The sequence below is a fragment of the Aphelocoma coerulescens genome, chromosome 1A, assembly GCF_041296385.1.
Source record: "Aphelocoma coerulescens isolate FSJ_1873_10779 chromosome 1A, UR_Acoe_1.0, whole genome shotgun sequence".
Taxonomy (NCBI): Eukaryota; Metazoa; Chordata; class Aves; order Passeriformes; family Corvidae; genus Aphelocoma; species Aphelocoma coerulescens.
In genome coordinates this window covers 53,580,119-53,601,189 of record NC_091014.1, presented here as the reverse complement: position 1 = coordinate 53,601,189, position 21,071 = coordinate 53,580,119, and the positions used below count along the sequence as shown (strand labels likewise).

General features: G+C 45.9%; 1 protein-coding gene across 1 annotated transcript; it reads right to left on the bottom strand.

Annotated features, from left to right (window-relative positions):
- Positions 1–5,719: 5,719 nt before the first annotated feature.
- Positions 5,720–8,363, bottom strand: RPS19BP1 (ribosomal protein S19 binding protein 1). The gene is made up of 4 exons (XM_069003937.1): positions 8,282–8,363; positions 8,053–8,193; positions 7,512–7,609; positions 5,720–6,402 (listed from the first exon to the last, which is right to left on the bottom strand). The coding sequence occupies exons 1-4, from the start codon at positions 8,328–8,330 to the stop codon at positions 6,268–6,270; spliced, it is 423 nt and encodes a 140-aa protein (XP_068860038.1). The 5' UTR covers positions 8,331–8,363; the 3' UTR covers positions 5,720–6,267.
- Positions 8,364–21,071: the final 12,708 nt, after the last annotated feature.

Here is a 21,071-nt window from a genome sequence, read left to right as displayed (position 1 = left end):
ACAGAACACCTTGTAGGAGAATCAGAAACCTGCCCTCTTAAAGAGCAGTCAGCACTCAGTGCTTGCCGAGGCCCCGAGCTTGTGGCTTTGCAGAGACAGCCCATATGGCAATCTCATGCAACGCCTGCTGAAATGACGCCGTGTTTCCATACTTAGTAACTTAGTTAAGATTATACAGGGGCTGGAGATCAGGGCTGACTCTTCGCTGCATTTTTTATCTAGACTTTTCCTCCAGGCTTCAGTTAGGCACAGCAAGCATCACACCACTCTGCAGCCCAGCAGCTTGTCCAACCTGCAGCAGGAGCCAAGGAACACCCAAGACAGCGTCACAAACTCCAGCCTACAAGGGTAAAAAGTCTGATAGTCTCCTGCCTAGTAACTGATTTTACATTTTGCAAACTGCAGGAGCTCTCTCCTTTTTTGCACAGCCTCACAGAACAAATGTTCTTCCACTGAATCCTTGCAGCTTGCATAGAGCATGATGCCATGTCCAGAATTAGATTGTAGTGCATGAAATGCAGGCTTTACCTACTGCCAGAGGAGCCTAGTTCTTCTACATCCTTGGAAACAGCAGAATTCCCCCAATCTGCATTATATAACAGCTATTTAAATCTGAAGTTGGCACGGCTGATGGGATTTCTGCCTCAGTTATTTCTCCTCTGAATTAAGGGCAGTGAAGTAGACTTCACACACACAGTGTGCATGACCCTCAGGCTCCTATCCCTCAGCCAATTTTGTGCTTCATGGTAAATAGGAGTCCAATGTTCCCCCACATAACCAAACAACCTCTTGCAGTTCACTGCTTGCAAAGCCTCTTCTCACAAGCTTGTTTCTGCTGTTACCACAATATTTATAACTGCCTTCCTCTTCACCCTGCCTTTAGACAGACCCAGGTGCATGCCCTTCTCTTTCAAAATGAAAAGGGGAAACCATCACTGCTGACAACTTCTTCACATGCCTGTGTGGAGAATCAGATGCACCTTTGCAGCACGCTTACAAAAATAAATCCACAGCTGCAGTGCTGGGGAATGAAGAAAGAATGATGATAAAATCTTTCAAATAGCTTTTGCCCTGGCAGAAAGCCCAGAAATAGCTGCAAGGACAGGCTGTCCTTTGGGAGATGAATGCTCCTCCAGTGCTCCCGAGCTGGACTATAGAAAGAAAATGTGGCTGATTCTGATGGAAGGAGTTTCACACAGTGGTAGTCCATTCATAGCCTTTTTTGGGGGGTGGGAAATCTATACATTTTTGGCCAGAAGAATACCAGTTTTCTTTATCTTCCCATAGACTTAGGCCTTCAGAAAAAAACAGGTTCTCTATTGTCCTTCCTATGGGCATAATTTCCATCTTGGGCATACTAATTTCTTCTCAGTATGGTCCAAGTAGCTTCTGGGGATATCCTACCTTCCTCTGTCCTGCTGTATTCACAGCCTTGCCATGCAGTCCTGCACATAAAGTCCTGTTACACTTCATTTCCAGTGCAAAGGACATCTCGGGGTCTTACCATGAGCATCCCTTGCTGGGCCAGAAGTGTTCGCCTTTGCTGACTTTCCCATTGAAATGTTTCAAGCCCTGAGAATTAACAGAGGAATTCAGTCCCCTGACCTAGGCAATACTGTTTTAGCTGCTCAACTATCCCAGGTATGCTGCCTTTGCATTATTTTCGGTGCGCTCATGCAGTGTCATAAGTGAATGAAGTCACTGAATGAAGGAAGCTGGCTGCACCCACAAGCTCCAATTTCCCTATTACAGAGGTGCATGTCCTCCAAGTGATGGCCAGCCACCTCTCATTTCTCCTTCAGCTGCTCTCTTCCTCTCTTTTGCACGCACACACCCTTTTAAGGAATGGCAGGAGCAAGTTCCAGGCGCAGCAGATGCATCAGCTTAATTTATATAGGGCAGAGAATCTCCCAGTGCTGAAACTCCTCTACATCTCCATTGCAGTGTGCGGGAAGGTGGAGAAAGAGCCCTGGTCTTTGCGTCCCATTAAAGGAGATAAATGATCTTGCTGGCATGCAAACAGTGCAGCTCAGGACAGACCAGCTTGGCTACAGTACTGCTTAACCCTGCCAACAGCTTATTCCTTCAGAAAAAGGTGCTTGTAACCCTGTAGACAGCTGCAGAGCAACCTTCATGATTTTTATGTCCCCTGCCCCCACCAGTTAGTGGCTGGCTCTGTTAATCCTATTTAACATAACTATAGATAGACATGAAAACCTTTAATCCTGCTCCAACCTACCAGCCCTTCAGCCTGCCTTGGCTGGAGTTCCACGTTTTGAGCTGTAAGCAGACGGTAGGCAGCCTGCCTTCTTTCACACTCCTCATTTCGGCTTGAATTGATGGGTCTTCATGTCTCAAAATGAGAAACTTCCTTTTGCTGTAACTTTTCTGAGTTATTCAGGGCCCTGCTGCTGTGCACCCTTTTTACAATAACCACTCCCCTTCCTGAGGTGTTCAGGAGCCTGTAAGTGCTGATGCTGTGTTGATCATCGGCAAGACTGAAATGTAAGGCCGTCATGAAAAAAACCTCAGAGGGTAAGATTGGCTAAGGTTTTTAGGACTCTTCCCCACCCCTTGATTTTCCCCTATAGCCTTTTCAGTGTTTTCAATCTCATTTACCAGAACAAGTTCGTTGGCATCCAGGTTTGTTACTGCTATGTCATTTCAGAGGCAAGAAGTTGGTGTCCTGAACAAACATGTTTTCAGTCCTCCCCTCCCTGGTACACACATAGTGCTGTTAGTAGCTGTTGTTGCTTTCTGTGGTAAGGATGTGGAGGCTTGCTGGTACAGCAGAGGCTGTATGGGCTTACATTAGCTTGTACCCACTGGAACAAATTTCCTTTTATTTGCTTTCCATTCACATAAGAAGGAAGCAAAAGGCCATTAAGACGCTTGATGAATCTTATTCACACTAAGCTAGCTCAAGGCTGAGCATCTGGGAACTATTCTAAACAGTTTCCCTGGAAAGGTTCTACCACACTAATAACACCCCAGAGCTTTTATTTGCATTCATATGAAAGCTGCCGCTGCTGCCGCCCATTCTGACTCCCTGCTGCGTGTGGGTGGAGATGCCCTGTAGGACGGCACCCTCACCATTCCCTAGCTCGGCTACCTCTATTTTCTGCTGCAGGATGCTCAGCTGGTGTCGCAGAGCTGGGAAGGGAGCCAGCAGCCTGATGAGCTCAGCGAGCACGCGGCGCTGGCCCGGCAGCGCTGGGACACGTCCCTGCACTGCCGCCCGCAGATGCGCAGGAAAGAAATGCTGTCCAGCAGGTCCAAAGGTTGTTGTGGGCTGCAGCTGTCAGCTTCCAGCATGGGAAACAGGTTGGAGGCCAACTAGGAAAAGCAGCTATGGCAGCTGCTGCTTCCCTAACCCCTTCTTGTCTATTCCATCGGGCAGAGAAGTCTGGCTGCAAAGAACAGAGATCACGGAGTCATAGTGTGGTTTGGGTTGGAAGGGACCTTAAAGATCATCTCATTCCAATCCCCCTGCCAGGGACACCTTCCTCTAGAGCACGTTATTTGAAGCCCCTTCCTGCCTGGCCTTGAACGCTTACAGGGAAGGGATAGTTGCTCCAAGGTAGCCACCTCCTGGGGTTTCAGCTCACCAAGGAGCCGGCATGCTCTGGGCATGGCTAGACAGACAGCTGGGAGTATGAAAAGGTGCCTGGCTTTAGCTTAACACCAGGCACATACAACAGGTTGATACCTGTTCTGCCCTCTCATTTGAAGATATTCCCCTCAGGGGGCACCACCTGTCCTTACCTACCCACTACTCAGGTGACATTACTCTTCTTTCCTAGGAGCTCCTACCCTGCCAGAGAGGGGGAAAGCCAAGGCTGGAATGTGTTAGATCTTTGCCCTTGCAGATGGTATCTCTAGAGCCGCCATCCACCTCTGCTTCTTTTTCCTTCCTCCCACAAAATAAAGTTGAATTTATTTAAGGATACTGTTGACTGTACAATCAAGTTTAGTTTCAAATGGCAACATTCAGTCTGTCAGGAAGCTTTACCCTCCTTGACAACATAATGCCTCAAGAAGTATGTTGATTACTTGTGTTGGCTCTAATAGTCTTTCCAGCCAGTAATGAGAGCTGCCACCCAACTTTGAAACTCCTCTGATCTGGGTTTTATTATCCTTGTGGAGAACTGCTCTGAGCCCCACTTTAAAGTTCCTCATTAACTTTGAAAGAAGAGCTTTCCTGTTTGCTTACATTTGCAAACAAACAGGCTGCGTTTTGTACAAAGAGAGTGAACCACATTACCCTCCTGCCCTTTTCTGGAGCAAGGAAGGAAGGTTTTGCTTCCCTCAGCCTGCCGGAGAAGGGCCCAGGGGCTGAACAACCACAGAAACAAGGGTACATAGGAGGAATGGGTAGAGGAGGAGCAGGAGAGGACATGAAGGATCTCTGTAGGGTCATAGGAAGTGCCAAATACTGAAGATGAAGTCTTAAAACAAAATAACGCCCCAGAAATCTATTTCTTTCTGCCAAGTTGTGGCACAGCCATCTTTTTCACACAGTTAATTATCCTCACGACAGCTCCACACAGAGTTGCTTGTGTTAGGCCAGCTTACATGCACTGCAGCAGGCACACAGAGCAGAAGTTTTAGGGAGACGTGCTGAATACACATTTTGCTCAACTATTTTTTCCAACAATAGTGCTTCAATTCTTTTAAAAAGGTTTGTTTTGTGGGGTTTTTTTGTGGGGTTTTTTTTTGGAAGCAAGAAAAAACTAAAAAAAATGGGAACTGTTCTTTGAACTGTTCTATATTTACCACTTTTGGCTACAGATCATTGAACTTGATCCTATTATGAGAAATACCCTCCCACATGCTATTACCCAATTTCCAGTACACACACTTCAGTATGTTCACTATTTCCCCTGTCTGGATCTCATACATCCAAGTAACCTTTCCTCCCATGCAGAAAAGAGGAAAAAGAACTCAACAGAGGAGGCACAGGCTTAAGAGGACAGCACCAGGAACTATAATCAGAGGGCAGGGAAGGGATAAGTGAATTCCTGCCTGTGCTGGCATCAAGCAGCTGCTGCTCAGGTCAGACGAGCCCCTTGTAATCACCTCCTGAGCCTAACCACAGCTTGGCATTAGTCCTTCTCCTTCGCTGTTTTTTTCCCAAGGGAACACATTTCCCATCTTCTTAGTAAGGCGCAGGAAAAAGCAGTACCAGAAGCTCCCCAGCAGCACATTCGGAGTGGTTTAGTGAGGAAGTTTCTGGAACAACACTCCCACCTGCTGGGCCTTGTTTGTTACAGCCGGGAACTTTGAGAGAAAACAACCTCCCTTCAACCCAGCACCGCAAGCTCAGGCTCAGATTTTAATTTGATGCTGACACCAACACAAGGCCTCCTGGCTACAGGACCTGGCAACACTCAGCAGTGGTGCCCTCCTGGCATGACTAAATCTTGGTGGGACACTCTGCTATAAACATCCAAAGGACAACTTTCTCCATGTGAGAGCTCTTCCTTGCAGAGAGGGAAGACTGTGAGTAGCCAAAATGGAGGAGTCATCTCCATTCCAACCTGCACTCTTTGAAGGCCTAAGCATGTCAGAGAGATGATTAAATATATGTGTCAACATGAATCAGAGAGGCCATTCACACAACTGAGTCATCCTAAAGAGAGGAATGCTTGGATCACAGCAGTGACACAGTTCGTCTTCATCACCTGTCATAATAATCACTACAACAAAGGCAAAGAGAGACAGTGTCTGCAATAATTATTTAATCAAATGACATATAAAAAGTTTTTGCAATGACTGACAGACCTGACAGGGGCTGTAATAAGAACCCAAACTGCAGGGTTACTCAAGTTTAACAGTCTTTCAAAGCATCCTTCCAGAGATTTACTAATGCTGGTCCAAAACATTTCTCCATTCAGATACAGTACTTTCAATGCTCCCTGCCAAATAACACAGGTAGCAGGAGCCTTATATCCTGAGGAAGGGGAAAAAGATTTTTATTTGGCTTAGTCCACCCTTCTACATCAAGAATGCAAGACATGCTGGCTGCAGGAAGATAATTATAAGGACAACACAGCTCAGAGCCAAGAGTGCCTCTGTGGCTTTAGCTGCCCAGCAACAAGCTCTGCCCAGACCAGAGCTGCTCTGCAAGTCCGACACGGAGATACTTTCTGGCAGAGGCACATCCCCATGTGCCATCTCAAACACACCGAGGAAATGCCCAGGCCTGCGTGCCAGGCTGGAGAAGCTGCAGAAAGGCTGGAGCTGCAAGAACCCCCGTCATGATGTTTACGGTATCCCAAAGTATTCCCTCTCAAATTTACGGAAATCTTCCTCGGTAAACACAGTGCCTTCGGGCTTCTTCTTTTCTGTCTTCTCTGGAGGCTGATCCTTGGCCTTCCTACCTCTGTTCTGAGCAAGAACCTTCAGACAATACAAAGTTGGAAAACAACAACAGTCATTGTTATCCAGACCAAACCACAAAACAGGGATTCTCAAGCTCACCTGCAGCATCCCTGCTGTTCTACAAGAACCCTGCTATTTTCCAGAGTGCCTCCAAAGAAAAGTGAGAGGCAAACCACTGATGTTAACCAAAGCAGGTCACTGGGACAACAGCAGATACCAACTTGTTATTTGGAGTAAAATATGAAAACTATTTTCTAATAATTGTCACAGAGATAAAAACATTGATTTCAATTAAGAACTTTCTGAACCTATGGCCTTCTTTTTACCCCCCCTCCCCATGACACAACCCGAAAACCCAAAGAGTTTGTGGAATTCCCTCAGCATTTTCTAATACACTGTCACCTCCTGGCACAATCTCCAGCCTGAGAAACACTGGCCTAAACCACCTTCATTTATTTATGTATGTTAACAGCCTGTATCTCATATTAACAGCCCAAGGTTCTAGCACTGTCAGCTATTCCTCTCTTCAAATCCTGGCATGAGACTACCTTTTAGGGAAGACCACTCAAGAAATTCTCAAGTTATGAGAAACACCATTTAAGAGGCTAGTAATTCCTATTACATGAGCCAGCAGCACATCTGGTTCCTTGTTAATCAGCCTCCAGCTACAGAGAAGGCCAGTTTGATCGACAGAGTAAGGAGGAGGTCTGAACCAGGGCTCCTCTGCCAGCTGAAACTACAAAATATCTTTGGTAATTAAGAAAAGCCAACAGCTGCCAGGATATTTGAGGAACGTGATGAGGCGTGTGGCATCCCTGCCTATGGCAGGGTGGTTGGAACTGGATGATCTTTTAAGGTCCCTTCCCACCCAAACCATTCTATGATTCTGTGATTTTTGCCTAGTATCAGAGAACATCATAAGGGGCAACATATCAACAACAGTTTAAAGCTTAGTAAGTTGTTTTTCCAGTGCACACAGGAATTCCTCAAGGCCATTTGTAGACAGAATCTTAACTTGACTCTCTTGTGCAAGGTATAAATTTGGAAGATCCAGGGATGATTCCCATTCATTCACCTGTGTTCCTCAGTAGAAACAACCCCCCGCCTGCCAGAAATTACAGTCTTACTTGTTCTGTGACGGCTTTGTCTGCAACAACCCGTCCCTTCAACATGTACTGCAGGTTTTCTCTCAAGTGATTCACAGGCTTCTTCTTATGGTACTCCTCTGCAAAGCAGAAAGGGACAAAACTCATCAGCTGCTCATCCAGGCAGCTCACAAGGAGAGACACAGGAGGATCAGCAAAGCCCCGGGAGAAAGACACCGCTACAGCTCAGGGATAGGGGTGCGCCCACAAATGAGGCTGCGTTTAAAGTGAGCGACACCAAGAGGACATGCAGGAGAACGGGATGGGATGGGATGGGATGGGATGGGATGGGATGGGATGGGATGGGATGGGATGGGATGGGATGGGATGGATACAGCGACCGGCAGCGTGGCTGCGGGACACCACAAGGGTACCCGGTGAGATGGGATGGGATGGGATGGGGTGAGATGGGATGGGATGGGATGGGATGGGATGGGATGGGATGGATACAGCGACCGGCAGCGTGGCTGCGGGACACCACAAGGGTACCCGGTGCAAGGGATGCGGAGGGGTCGAGACTCACCTATCGCCGACTTCACGACTCTGCCCTTAACCGTGGCCTTGTTCCTGCCGGGCTCCGGTGCCCTCTTCCTCCGCCTCGCCGCGCCCGCCGCCCTGGGGCCGGCCCGGCCTCGCTGGAGTCCCGGCGGCGCCTTTGCCCGACCTGCAGCGGGAAGAGGAACGGAGTCACTGCAGCCGTACCGGGGAGCCACCCTGCGCCCGCCCGCCCAGCCCCGGCCCCGCGGGCTCACCCGGCGGCTCCAGCAGCTCCAGGCCGCGGCGCAGCAGCGCTGCCGACATGACCGCGCCCCGCCCGCTCCCGGCCGCCCCCACAGCGCCCCGCGCGGCCCGGCGGGCCCGGCCCCGCCCCAGCGCCTCTGAGGGGCGGCTGCGCCGGCACCGCCGGCTCCGTGAAGCACGGACAGACAGACTGCTCTCGGTGGCGCCCAGCGACAGGACACGGAGCAGTGGCCGTCAGCTAGAACATAAAAATGTTCGCCTCAAAGCGAGGCAGAACTTCTCTACGTTTAAGGCGGCAGAGCAGGCTGCCCAGGGAGGGTCGTGGAGTCTCCGTCTCTGGAGACATTCAAAATCATCTGGACATGTTACTGTGTCACCTGCTCTAGGTGACCCTGACTTGGCAGGGGTTGGGGCTAGATTATGTGCATATCAAGATTATTTTAAGTCAGGGTGTTCTTTGATGCAAGATCTCTGAATACATTCAATGCTAATCAACAAGAATAAAGATTTAATTAGTGGAACAGGTAGCAGCCAGCATCCCTTAGTCAAGGACACCCAGGAACTAACAAGCCTTAAGGAGGCAGTAAGTCCAGATGTTCTGTGTCAGTAGATCAGATAGCAGTTAGTATCCCTTACTCAAGGATATCCTGGAACTAACAACCTTTAAGGTTGTAGAAAATCAAGATGTTGATGTATATCTATTGATGCCCGAAAGTAAGGCTAGAAATAAATCCTCATAGACGGATGTCTATAGAGCAGGTATTTGTTTATTTCAGCGCTGGTGGTGAGGGGGATTTTTCCCCCTAACTCACCTGCCTTTGTCAAGTGTGGTGGTATATTTATACAGTAAATTTTGCTTTAATGTTGCTATGTCATAACAGCATCATCACATACACACAGGAACTAATTTACATCTCATGGTTATTAGATAATTCTTTGCACTGTGCATGTACTTCCCCAATTCGGGGGTCTTTGGGGGTTTTTGATGAAGGCTTTTAAAGTTTTCTTCGCACTTGTACTTTTCAGCTTTGGGGCATGCATAGTTACGGTGCTCTTCAGTCCATCTGGTCTTAACTGGCCTAAATTCTTTGTTTTGTGGCTAATTGGCTTTGGCTTGCCAATTTCTCATTAGTACTACACTTATCTATCTCTAAAACTATGCACCTGCTAAGTTTTTGTTTGTTTGTTTGTTTGTTTGCTTTCTTTTTCTCTATTCTGCATATAAACAACTAGTTAACTATATACTAGCCATTGCATTGTATAAAAAGTTATTCATATCAGATTATTTGGGTATCAAAAGTTATGATTCAGGTTATATAACCATCAGGTTATATAGGTGTAGAAGTTATGATTCAGGCTACATAAGTAAAAGCTATGATTCAAGCTATATAAGTATAGAAGGCTATGCTTCAGGTTATATCGATATTCTTCAGGTTATATTGATAAAAAGTCATGATTTAGGTTGTACTGATATTAGGTTACATAGATATCTTATAACCCAAGCTATGTAAGCACTTTGTTACTTTGACCTAAGTTATATAGACATCACTATGTATACACTGCTAACTTGGCAAAATACTCAAGGTCCGTGTATGTTCTCTGTAATACTAAAAGTCATGCCTAGGTCAAAAAGATTCCTGCCCAGGTGAAGGCCCTTCGCTTGAATTTACATAGATGTTAGCTGGGGTTCTGTAATTACTCTTACTAACTCACCACGACACAGGGGCTGTAATGGGAAAGTTACAAACCCTGAACTTCTGCCTCTAAATGATGGTGTGGAAAGTCCAGTGAGTGTGCTTGGTTTGTGGAATGTCACCGAGCACCCGGGCTCACGCAACTCTGAAATAAATAATCAAAGTCTCTCAAAGTGTGTAATTATTGGCTTGTTGCACACTGGGTAATGAATCTGGTTTTGTGGACAACACAATGGGTCCTGCCATCACAGGGGTCATCACAGGCCAGGAGGAAAGGGGATGGTGTTGTTTTGTCTCAGCAAGGCCCCAAAATCCAGATTTAACTGTGCTAGACTCATCAGGCAGAGAGGTTGACTCTGCCATAAATTGCATCTATTTTTCAGGGTTACTTTAGTCTATTTGTTTAAAGCTTTCTTCTCCAGTTTTCACCCCTCTAGAGACTTCATGCTAATATCTGCTAAATTTAGCTATCATTTGAATAAAGCTTATTCAATTATAGCCTGTGCTGCCAGTAACAAGCTGACACCGGAGGAGGAAAGAGGTTTATTCTCCCTCAGACATGTCCTGCAGGGAGACAGGGATACAAATGGCTCTCATTGTTTCTCATAGTAATGATCTCTAACAGGGACTGATAACAGTTAAACCTCTGTTTATTAAAAGACAGTCATTCTCTGGAAATTGTTCTCCAGCCCCTGCAGATGCCACCTCAATGCCTGTCTTTTATTGTTCCTTCTCTTCTGAATCCCTCCCTGGATGGATACTGGCATCCTGCGTCAGTTTCTGCTGATGGTGCTAATACATTTTTCTGGACAGGACTTGTGTGGTGCCTATTCCTGGCTTCAGAGCTGGGGAACATTAACTATTTACTGCTTGTTCAGCATGTCACTTCTCACTCTTAGTTTTCCCTTTAATGAGCTATATTTTTTTTTTATTGATTTGGAGGGACAGTCACTGGGTATGTAACACTTCTCCATTTTCTTGTTTTCTGTTCATAGGTGGTGGAACATTGAACCTGCTCAGCTCTCACTCCCTGCCAGATTTGTCCTTCCAGTTGTGTCAAAGCTCACAAAATTACAAGGAGGTTATTGTAGCTTTGTGAAGAAACTGAACAAGCCATGAGTTAATAGCTTATTGCTGAAATTGAAGAAAACAATAGAGAATGTTATAGTCAGCAGAAAAGTTGTTACTGCTTGTATACCCAGATCATCTTGGACAGAGTGAGATAAATGATAGCTGCCAATGCCATGGGGAGGGTATTTTCAAAAATACTTCATCAGTTAAACGCTCTCTTTTAGCCCCTAAAATACAACTTACAGGTTCTGTGTAAGCTGTTCCTGGTTTCATATTGCATAGTATATTCAAGACAGCTTATTCTACTGATTAAACACGGCGTTTGTATCATTTATTAGGATCACCTATACATCGTTATGCATGCTTTGCGTCAGAAGGGTGAAACCTCATAAATGCCTTATGCAGGCATCTGATGCAATAACATTTTTGTTACCAACACTGCAAGACATGTTTAACAAATTAGTGTGATAGAAGCTGCATTGATTTATTATCCTGTTCGTGGAAAACATATCCCCTTTTCTACCTCAAAAGTAAACCATTACCAATACCATCTCATTTCCATTGCTGTTGTGCCAATTAATAATGCTCTCAGCTGTGTAGGTCTCTCAGAAAATCTGACTCCCTTCTTATTAAATACCTTCAGTAGCAAGGAGCCATAATACAGGCAACTCCTCCTTTGACCAGCAAGGCTGGGCACAGATTTTAGTCAGCAATTACCTGCAGAATAAAATTTAATGAGCACACAGGGGTCACTTTGCTGAAGAAAGAAGGCAAGGCACTTTCTTTAACTGCATTGTCTCCTCCCTCAGAGTCTGGTCAGGCTCTTGAAACTGGTTAGTTCACCAAGAAGTTAAATGGATGCACACATTGTGGTTTGACCATTCCCCAGGTTTAGGTCTGTTGGCAAAGATCATGGTTTAACGTAGGCTGTGGGGTTTTTAACACTTTGTGAAATCACGTACCTATTATTAATACATTACATTTCTCCATCTCCTTTTAACAGGATCTGGCAGCTTTTCTCAGGGCACGATTGTTGCTGTTTCTCCTGACTCTGTTCTGACTGCAGCTGTGCTTGGTCTTACCAGACATGGTGACTACGGCATCTGTCCTGTCTCTGCTGGGGGGCTCTGGTACAACCAACACCTGTCACACTCCTGCAGACAGAGGTGCAGAGCCTTCCTTTGCTCTTTGACCTTAATAGAGAATTATGCTCACAACTTTTCCCCACATGGCTAAATAAGATAATTTTGTTGGTTTGTGTTAGGGATGTACAATCATCTCTTAATGTGAACTGGATTTTGCCTGTATAGTACATGTCACTTCTACTATAGCTGTAGAATGTAGGCATTTGGATCACATAATCTCTTCTCCATGTCGTAAACTGTAAAATATCCTCTGCTGACCTTAGATTAAGTCAACTACCTGTTTCTGATAAATCTGCTTTATGCTGAGCACAGCATATTAAATGCGGTATTTCTCTTTGCAGGAGCTTCCATGGCTCCTCATGTCATCACGATACATACATTTAACTATGCCTTTCTTTTACTCAGTCACTGTTGAAAGCAGTTGAGCAGACCCTACAAATAGCTTTTTCCAGACTAGTATGTACTATTAAAAACTTAATGTTATAGGACTTTATCTATATCAGTAAAAAAAAAAAAAAAAATTAGTATTTCATTATACTGTTTTAAGGCCTCTATTCAAATTAAAACTTCATCCAAGATGACTAAAATTAAAATTTCATCACTTTGCAATCGCTCAAAAGTCAGTTCGGTTAGCTCTTTGAAGCACTTTGGGGACAGAACGAATGCCAAATGGTCTTCATTTAAATGTGTAACACCCAAATAAATCACTGTCTTAGAGCCTGAATAATCTGAGTTTGGACGGCAAAAACCACAGGTGCTGCATTCCAGATTGAGAATGCCTTTCTTTCTGAGATTTAAGCTGTCTTCGAAAGCTTTCTGACGCTAATGTTCGTGTTTTATAGCTTTCTTTAAGTCTCATGCCTCAGTGGGTAGCTGGCTTTTCAAGTACTAATAACCCAGCCTACAGATCAGTTGGAGTTTTAAGCAACTTCCATATGCGAATATTATCAGTTCACTTTCTGCTTGCTTTCTTATGGCATTGAAAAATGGTAATTTTTCCTGCTTGAATATGTGGATAAGAATCCTGGTTCATCTGGGATTAACTATTCTTTTCCCTATTATACTCGGCTTCAGAAGACATCTGATTTAGCTTGTTCCACCTTATTATTCTGTACTACGTGCTAGTGAAGACATAACTGATATTCATGTCTAATCATACTGCTGTCTGTGGCAGTTCGTAATAGCTGTCTGTTTGCTCTTACTTTATGTTCCAGCTTTTGGATTCAGGGGGTTATGTAAGAGCCTCAGTCTGAAGGAATGTTGTGAAGGATGTGAGAAAACAGAAGCTAAGGGCAGCATTAGAAACAAAATATAACAATCACAAGCATTTATTTAGTTTAGGGATTTGAAAAAAAAAGACCCAGTTTTATGATTTTGGGAAATGGGATCCTGATGTCTGAACACTTGGTACGGTCCACACGGACACATATATCTGTATTGTCTCTTCCAAAATGAATCAGACTGATTTTCAAGCTGATTTGTAGCAGATTTTCACCTCTTCATGTGAATTATGGATTATGGAATGTGCTTTGCTTTAGGCAGCTGTCCAGTTTTACCACTTCCCATATTCTGTATTTTCTCTTGAACAGCAATACCCAATGCTGCTGTCATTAATATTTTGCTGTGTTTGCCAACTTGAAGCAGTTTGTGCTGTGGTCACTGTTCCTGCAAAGAGCCACGGATCACTGCCTGCCCCATACCTCAAGTGCATAGGAACCTTTGTCCTTTAACAGTGTGACATGCCTTTGAAAAGCAATTTAACTTTCCAGCCTACTGAATTTAAACAAGGACTGGGCAATGCTTTGATTCATACACTTGCATGGATAAGTATCTAGTTATTTTAGACTGACATAAAGTCTTTTATTCTGTTTTTTTTTCTTCTTCTTTTTTTTTTAATCCTGTGCAGACATCTACCTCTTCCATTCACTTTTCAGTGACCTGTTCCAGGTCACCAAGAATCTGGCTCTGCCTTGCACAGGTTCTGTGGATAATGTTGGAGCAGGTTAAGATTAAATCAGCTTCCCACTGTACAAGATGCAGTAGTAAGAAATGAACTCTGCCCCTGAATGAGACATCCTATACAGAGGAAATAAGGAAGCACAAGGATTAAGCAACTCTCAACATCTTTTTCCTCTATGTTTGTTTTCTTTTGCTCCAAATGGGAAGAGAACAAGCATCAGTAGCTTTGCTGGTGCTCTAAGAGCCCACTTTGTAGATAGAGGAAGTATTTTTAAGAACATAAATTTAGAAAAAAACCCCAAACATGTCCTTCTTCAGGGCTTAGAATACCAGAAGAAAGCACTTTGCTAGTAGTAATTTGCATATAATACAGAGTTGGTGTCACAAGGTTTTTGTGGAGGGAAAAATGGGTTTTGGCATCCAGACTCACAAAAATGCCTGAAAGTTCAGTGCCCTCATACTTTCTATTTTTTCCTGAAGGGAAAATTCTCTTCAGAAGAGCATCTGCTGGTCTTGCACACCTCCTAGAGTGGAGCAGGCAAAACAGCTCTGCAGCTGGAGGGGAATGATTTCTCTGTTTCCCACCACTAACCTTAAATCTCAAAAGGATGAAGGAGTAGGATCCCAGAGCTCAGAGTGATTGACTTTTCCCTGTTCCTTCTGTGGGCCATGGACATGGTTTCTGGGTCTTCCTCCTGCCCTTCCCGCCTCCTTCATTCCTGCAGCATTGGCTCTGGGAGAAAGTGGCAGACCTCACTGCCACTGTTTCCCTCAGTTTAAAAGACCAAAACCTATCCTGCTGTAGTTGCTTTTCTTTTTCTCTAAGAACCTAGGAAAAGATGATAAAGATCCTTTGGAGCAGGGATGGGCCTGAGTGAACAAAATATAGGGGAGCTGTGGACCAGGAGCTGCTAAATGCTGGAGAACAGGTGTAACAAATGGCAGACACAGGAAAGGGCAAAGGCAGGGCTTGGAGGGAGTACCACGTCTGCTTTATAGATTTTCAGGCTGATTGAAAAGCATTGCAGGAAGGTGAGTAAATTGTGAACAACACCTATTGCCACATGTACACAGTGGGAGCTATTGAAAAACTTGAGAGATTTAGGGCCCTATCTTGCTTATTGGGGATCCGACTTGTTAATTTTTGTGGTTTTGTGTTGCTGGCACTGCTGGATCAGCACAACTTCCACAAGTTTAGAGCTGTTTCATGCAAGTCTTTACAGACTCTTCTGGGGCATCTCCTCTTGTTAGTTTGGAAACTTAGTTAGTGATGGGTTTGATGAAACTTACATCAGCATCTGAGCCTCCAAGCTTACCAGGACCTTTGTTTTCCTTTAAAATCAGCTTCAAGCCACTGGACTGTTACTGTTGACTTTAGTTTTTTGTTTTCTTGCCTCTGGACTTCAGCCTTTTTTTTTCCCTTTTGTGCTTCTAGAATTGATCTTTCCTTTTTAAATTGCAGACTGACCTCCCTGGTTGACACTTGGCCTTCTTTTGTTTCACTTTTGGCTTTCCATTTACTCTTTATTCCTTCCTTACATTGTTTGTTTGTTTCCTGCTTTGTGGCTTTCTTTTGTGTTTTAGTCAGAAATATAGGTCTTCCATGCCAGAATCTGAGAAATTCATCCCAAAAAAGTTCCCCACTGAATACAGAGAAAATGGACAGAAAGTGAAATGAGGATTTTGGGGCAGGGCTTGGTGTACAACATTCTTTAACTAGAGGGATTTGTAAAAAAAGCAGTAGTGGTTCTCTGTTCTGGAAATATTGTGGCCTTTGATGAAACAAAATCTTGTTCCTTCCAGGAAGGATGTATTGCATCCTGGTTACAGTGGAATTAATGATCTCTCATGTAAAGAACTTGGAAATACACAAGAGAAGAGGTTACATTAGAGCTGAGAGCTTATGTGTCCTCATGCTGCATAGATGTGAAATTGGGGAATGTCAGTGGCTGCTGAGCATGGCTGCTTTCAAAGCAGTGACAACGAGGTGGAAGGATCTGTGTTTTGTTCCCAGCCTCTATGCTACTTAAAATGTTTACAAGCCCCAGAGCTGGCTCAGAATGCAGCAAAGTTTAGCTAGTTATGCTTGTCATCAATTATTAAGGGTTTGGAGACAGACAGGAGGTGGGCTGGGGCCGTCACGGGTTTTGCTGCCTTAGGCAGGCCTTGTTAGAGGATGTCTGTGCTGCTTGGTGCAGAGCAGAGCCAGGGGAGCTGGGGCAGCATTGCTTGCTGCTGCTGCAGCTCCTGCCTGCTCTGTCCTCTGCTGGCACAGCCCGATCTTCCCATGGCTGAAGCTGCATCATGCATGTCCCTGCTTCAGTTGCTGAAGGTGGAACATGTCCCCTCCTGTTTCCCAGTTCCGTCAGATTCGAAGGGCTGGATGTTTATTGCCACAATACACACTGTGGTTTCCTGATTTCTGGGATTTTTTTCAGAATTGCTCATAACTGCACAGAATAACTTGTGAGGCTTCCTGGATCAAGGGAAGATACTCTGTCCTGTGGCCGGCATACTGCATTCATCAGTGTAGTGCCAGATCCCTCTCCCTGCATTCTGCTTTTGTAATTTTTTCTCTCCTTTTTCCCCCCTTTCCTTCCTTTGCTTTCTCTCTATCTCTCTAATAGCTGTATTTTGTCTTTCCTTGTCTTATTCCCTGTTTCCTTGACTGCTGTCTCTTTTTACTGCTTTTGCTTCTCCAAACAGGATCCGCAATTTCTGAGGCTGTGGGAGGGTGACAGTTCAACAACCTGACTTTCTACTATTTATTCTTGACTCCCAGCAGTTGAGTCTCTCTAAATTATATATTTGCCTCTCCTCTCCTCTCCTCTCCTCTCCTCTCCTCTCCTCTCCTCTCCTCTCCTCTCCTCTCCTCTCCTCTCCTCTCCTCTCCTCTCCTCTCCTCTCCTCTCCTCTCCTCTCCTCTCCTCTCCTCTCCTCTCCTCTCCTCTCCTCTCCTCTCCTCTCCTCTCCTCTCCTCTCCTCTCCTCTCCTCTCCTCTCCTCTCCTCTCCTCTCCTCTCCTCTCCTCTCCTCTCCTCTCCTCTCCTCTCCTCTCCTCTCCTCTCCTCTCCTCTCCTCTCCTCTCCTCTCCTCTCCTCTCCCTCGTCATCCATTTCTCCTCAGCACAGGGTAGAAAACACTCTTTTAGAAAGCACTGAGAATCCACCGACGTGTACTTGGGGGGCTCTCACTCTCTTGGGGTGCAGGGGCAGCCCTGGAGGTGCTGGGTACCAAACACCCAAGCGCTGCGACATAAGACCCCTGCGGGCCAGGCTGCCTTTTCCAGGGCCACATCTCCTGCTCTGCCTGTGTCTCCTGAAGTCCGGGGAACAAATGCCAGCGGGAGACGAAGCCAGGCTGCCATTCCTAGCACCGGGTGCATGGTGCCACTAGGGCTCTCCTCACTAGATGTCACTGTGAGGCTGAGTTTCACCTGCACGAGCACCGCAGCCAGGAGAGACGCGTGATGAGTTTTAGGAGGCCCTGCCAGAAGCAGGGGGAGGGCTCGAAAGAGGTTTGCAGGACAAACGTGGAGTTGCTGTAGGTTTTTACCCATCCCTGACAAGTTTTGGGAACAGAACCAGCAAGATGAATGGGGGCTTTGGGGTGCAAATCCATGCCGCTGCCTTTGAGCACTCATCCTGTATGATAGTTATCAGGGCGTTAGGGTGACTGGCCTGAGTCGTGCTCATCTCCTGTCGGTCACATACCGGTGTGGCAGCAAGTCTCTTGCTAATTAGTGTTCAGCCCTGGATCACTGTTTACTGTCCCATCTGCCATCACCCATGTGTAGCCCTGGCCCCAGCACACCTTTGTACTCTAAGTGGCCATGATGCTGCCTCTCTGAGAGGGCTGCTGTGGAGAGGACCCCTGGGAGGCACCGTGGTAGCCCCCAAAGCTGGTGGGGCAGAATGGCGGAGGGAGGCTTGCCAGAGGCTGGTCTTTTCTCTTGCTAAGGAAGCCAAGTGACAGGTAGCAAGCCAGTCGTGGGCCCCTCTTGCTGAAGATATGGGGCATAAGTGCAAGGTGGGCCTTTTATCTCTTGATCTTGGCTCCTAGCACTTGAGTTCCTCCAATTCAAAAGTCCATATCTTTCCTTTCTTATGTTCCTTACTCCACTCTTTGTTGCTAAAACTTTGTAAACTGGACCCTAGGATCATGTCTCCAACCTTTGAGAAGTCCCTACTGTGCAGAACCTGTAAACTGTGTCCTAAGGGAGAGTAACTAACTAATAAATGTCCCATGAGCCACCTTTTCAGTGGCACCGATGGTATTTAGGAGAGTTCATTTGTTTTATTTTTAAGTTAATCAACTGCAACCCAAACCAAGGGAATGAGGGTTATGTGGAAAGCCATCAGCTCCAGGGAAGCGTTTTGGTCTGGCTGTGTGTAGATGTACGGCCTCTTGTCTCTCTGGGTACACCACGATTTGCGTTGGGGTAAGGGTGCACCCCACATATGTGTTAGCATCCACGTGAGCTTCTACCTGGGTGTACTTACATGGATGGAGAGGGTGCCATGGCATGTGCAGTGTGTGAGCTCCTCAGCTGATTTCTCACAGCCAGTTCACTGCATGGGGTTCGGATGGCTCTAGGTGACTGTGTGTGTGTGCAGCCTGGCTGTGTGCATTTGCATGGGCATCAGTGCTAAAGAGGATGTGACAGCAACTGGATCCGAACTGCCAGGACTTGCAGCCTTTGGGGCTGGCCAAATTGGTGGGGAGCCCCAGAGACTTCTCCAATGGGTTTACCTTGCCATGCTCTTCCACCTGTGTGCTGCACTGGAGGCTGAATCCAGCTCCACTTGCTCACGCGCCAAGGCACATTAACATTCGCTTTATCATAGTGCAGCCCAATTAATATTTGATTCTGGCAAATGAAGGAGGGCAGAGAGATTAAATGGGGTTGCTAGCTGGGATGGTGAGAGTGGTGAGAGGCAGTCATGCTCTTTTTTGTGCAGCCCAGAGGAGTAGCACTAGAAGATTTTCCTGGAGGAGGAATCAGGATTCCACAGGGCTGTGGGACTACTGTGTGGGATGACGAAGGAGGAGCAGGAAGTTTCTTGAACCCTCTGGGCCCTAATCATACAGATCTAATAGAGATGACATGGCTGGTTAGCCAGTGCTGATAGAAGGTGCAGGACATGAAGCAGACCCCTTGGAAAGCTCTCTGCAGGAAAAAATGGACAGATCCAGTCCACAGAGTTCTGAGGAGCAACTTCTGCGTCATTTACTTGATGCATTAGCAGATAGCAACTCAGTGTCAGTGGTGCCCTGTCAGTGCAGCTCAGCAGGACATGTGGCTTTGCTTTCACAGCCCAGGCAGGTGAGATGAGGCAGATGGACTCTGCCTTGTGGCAGAGGTGACTCCTGTGCCCTCCCTTTCTTCGCAGAGCTGCCTGAAGTCCCCTGAAGGCTGGGTGACCCCATGGGATTCAGCCAGGTCAGGAGAAGCTGGTCTGGGCTGCTGCTACTTTAAGCTTCTCTCAGGTGTGATTGTCCCTACCCAAGTATGCATCATTTCACTTCCCAATTGAAAAGCCAAATGAAATTTCCAGGCAGTTTGCAGCTTTTCTGATTCACTTGTTTGCTTTTCTTCTGTTGTCTCCTTTTTTATTTTTAATTTTTTTCTTTCTCTCTTCACTCCTGCCAGCTGCCTGCTTTGAATTTAGCTTGTTTCAAGGGCAGGGGAAATTCATTTTCTGATTTCATATTTGGTGCATAATAGCTTCTCCCCTTCCTCCATTCCCTTTCCTTGCCTTCTGCTGAAGTAAAGAGAGATGTCTTGGAAACATTTCTTTTTTAAAATCTCCTTCTGCCCTCTTGTAGCTACTTGGCCTCTCGGCTGACAGTGTGGGATAGGTGCTAACACAGTGCTCCTTTCCTGATCCAAGAGCTGGAGAATACACTCTTGGGCATATTGCACAAAACCAAGTGAGAGCACATATCACGACAAATTTAGCTAAAAACAAAAGGAAAATAAATATTTGGACAGTTGGAGAGGGAGAGGTTTTTTGTCGTCCTTGGGGTATCATCTCAGGGATACCTCAGGGGCTACTGAGCCCCTGGGAGCTGTCAGCATACAGAGAGCATCTCAGGCTTCAGTGTTGGGACAGCAGATACGGGGTGATCCTGCTTGGACATGGGAGGACAGCATGAGAGGACAGCAGCCAGGAGGTGATACAGTCAGTTTGCAGCAAACGTCTGGTAACTCTAATGTTTTATCCTGGAAATTGTGTGATTTTGTGGTGGGTTTAAAACTTCCCAGCTAGGCATGAAGGAACTGAAAGCAACTTCCCAGCTCCCACAGCCCAGAGATGTATAGGCTGTGGGTGTGTCTATGTGCAATACTTGCTGGTAGAGCATATTTGTGAGATGTGGCGTTTACGTTACCTTTTATCGAGGAAGAATCGTTTATCTCAGCATTCTAATTATGTTCCATTAAAATGCAAATTTGGGTTTATGCGTTGAAATTGTCAGTACCATTGCCATGGCAACAGGAGCTTGAGGGAGGGGAATTGGAATAGGTGGGACTGCAGCTCACTCAAAATCCCTCTCAAATATGTCCATGTAATTGAAATACAGCACCCTTCCCCAGGAATTGTGGCACTTTCCCCCTAGGTAATTTGGGGCATCACTGAAGTTCTTCACGGAGTTGTTCTAACAGGGTAAATATGTGTGGGTCTCCAGGTAACTTCCACCAAAGGGGAAGAGCTAGTGCACAGGTCTGTCAGAAGGAAGTGAATCCTTCCCATTTGACCCCGTCATGTGGTGCTTCTTTTGAGGTGTCTGGCAGGAAAGAAGGAAGAAGAGATCCCTAATGACTTCACAAATGTCCACCTGGAAGCCCTTAGATGCTGCCACAGTTACTGGAAGGTTTAAGTTCTGTCTCTGCTTTTAAGCCTGCTCACCTCCAGTTAAATGCCCACTCAA

Bases quoted from the DNA above. Each gene is read 5' to 3' on its own strand.
- RPS19BP1 (XM_069003937.1), bottom strand. From the start codon at position 8,330: ATGTCGGCAGCGCTGCTGCGCCGCGGCCTGGAGCTGCTGGAGCCGCCG. The intron at 7,610-8,052 runs GTGAGTCTCGAC...TCTGCTTTGCAG, and splicing joins AGTCGTGAAGTCGGCGATAG to AGGAGTACCATAAGAAGAAG. The intron at 6,403-7,511 runs GTAAGACTGTAA...TATTGTCTGAAG, and splicing joins ACAAAGCCGTCACAGAACAA to GTTCTTGCTCAGAACAGAGG.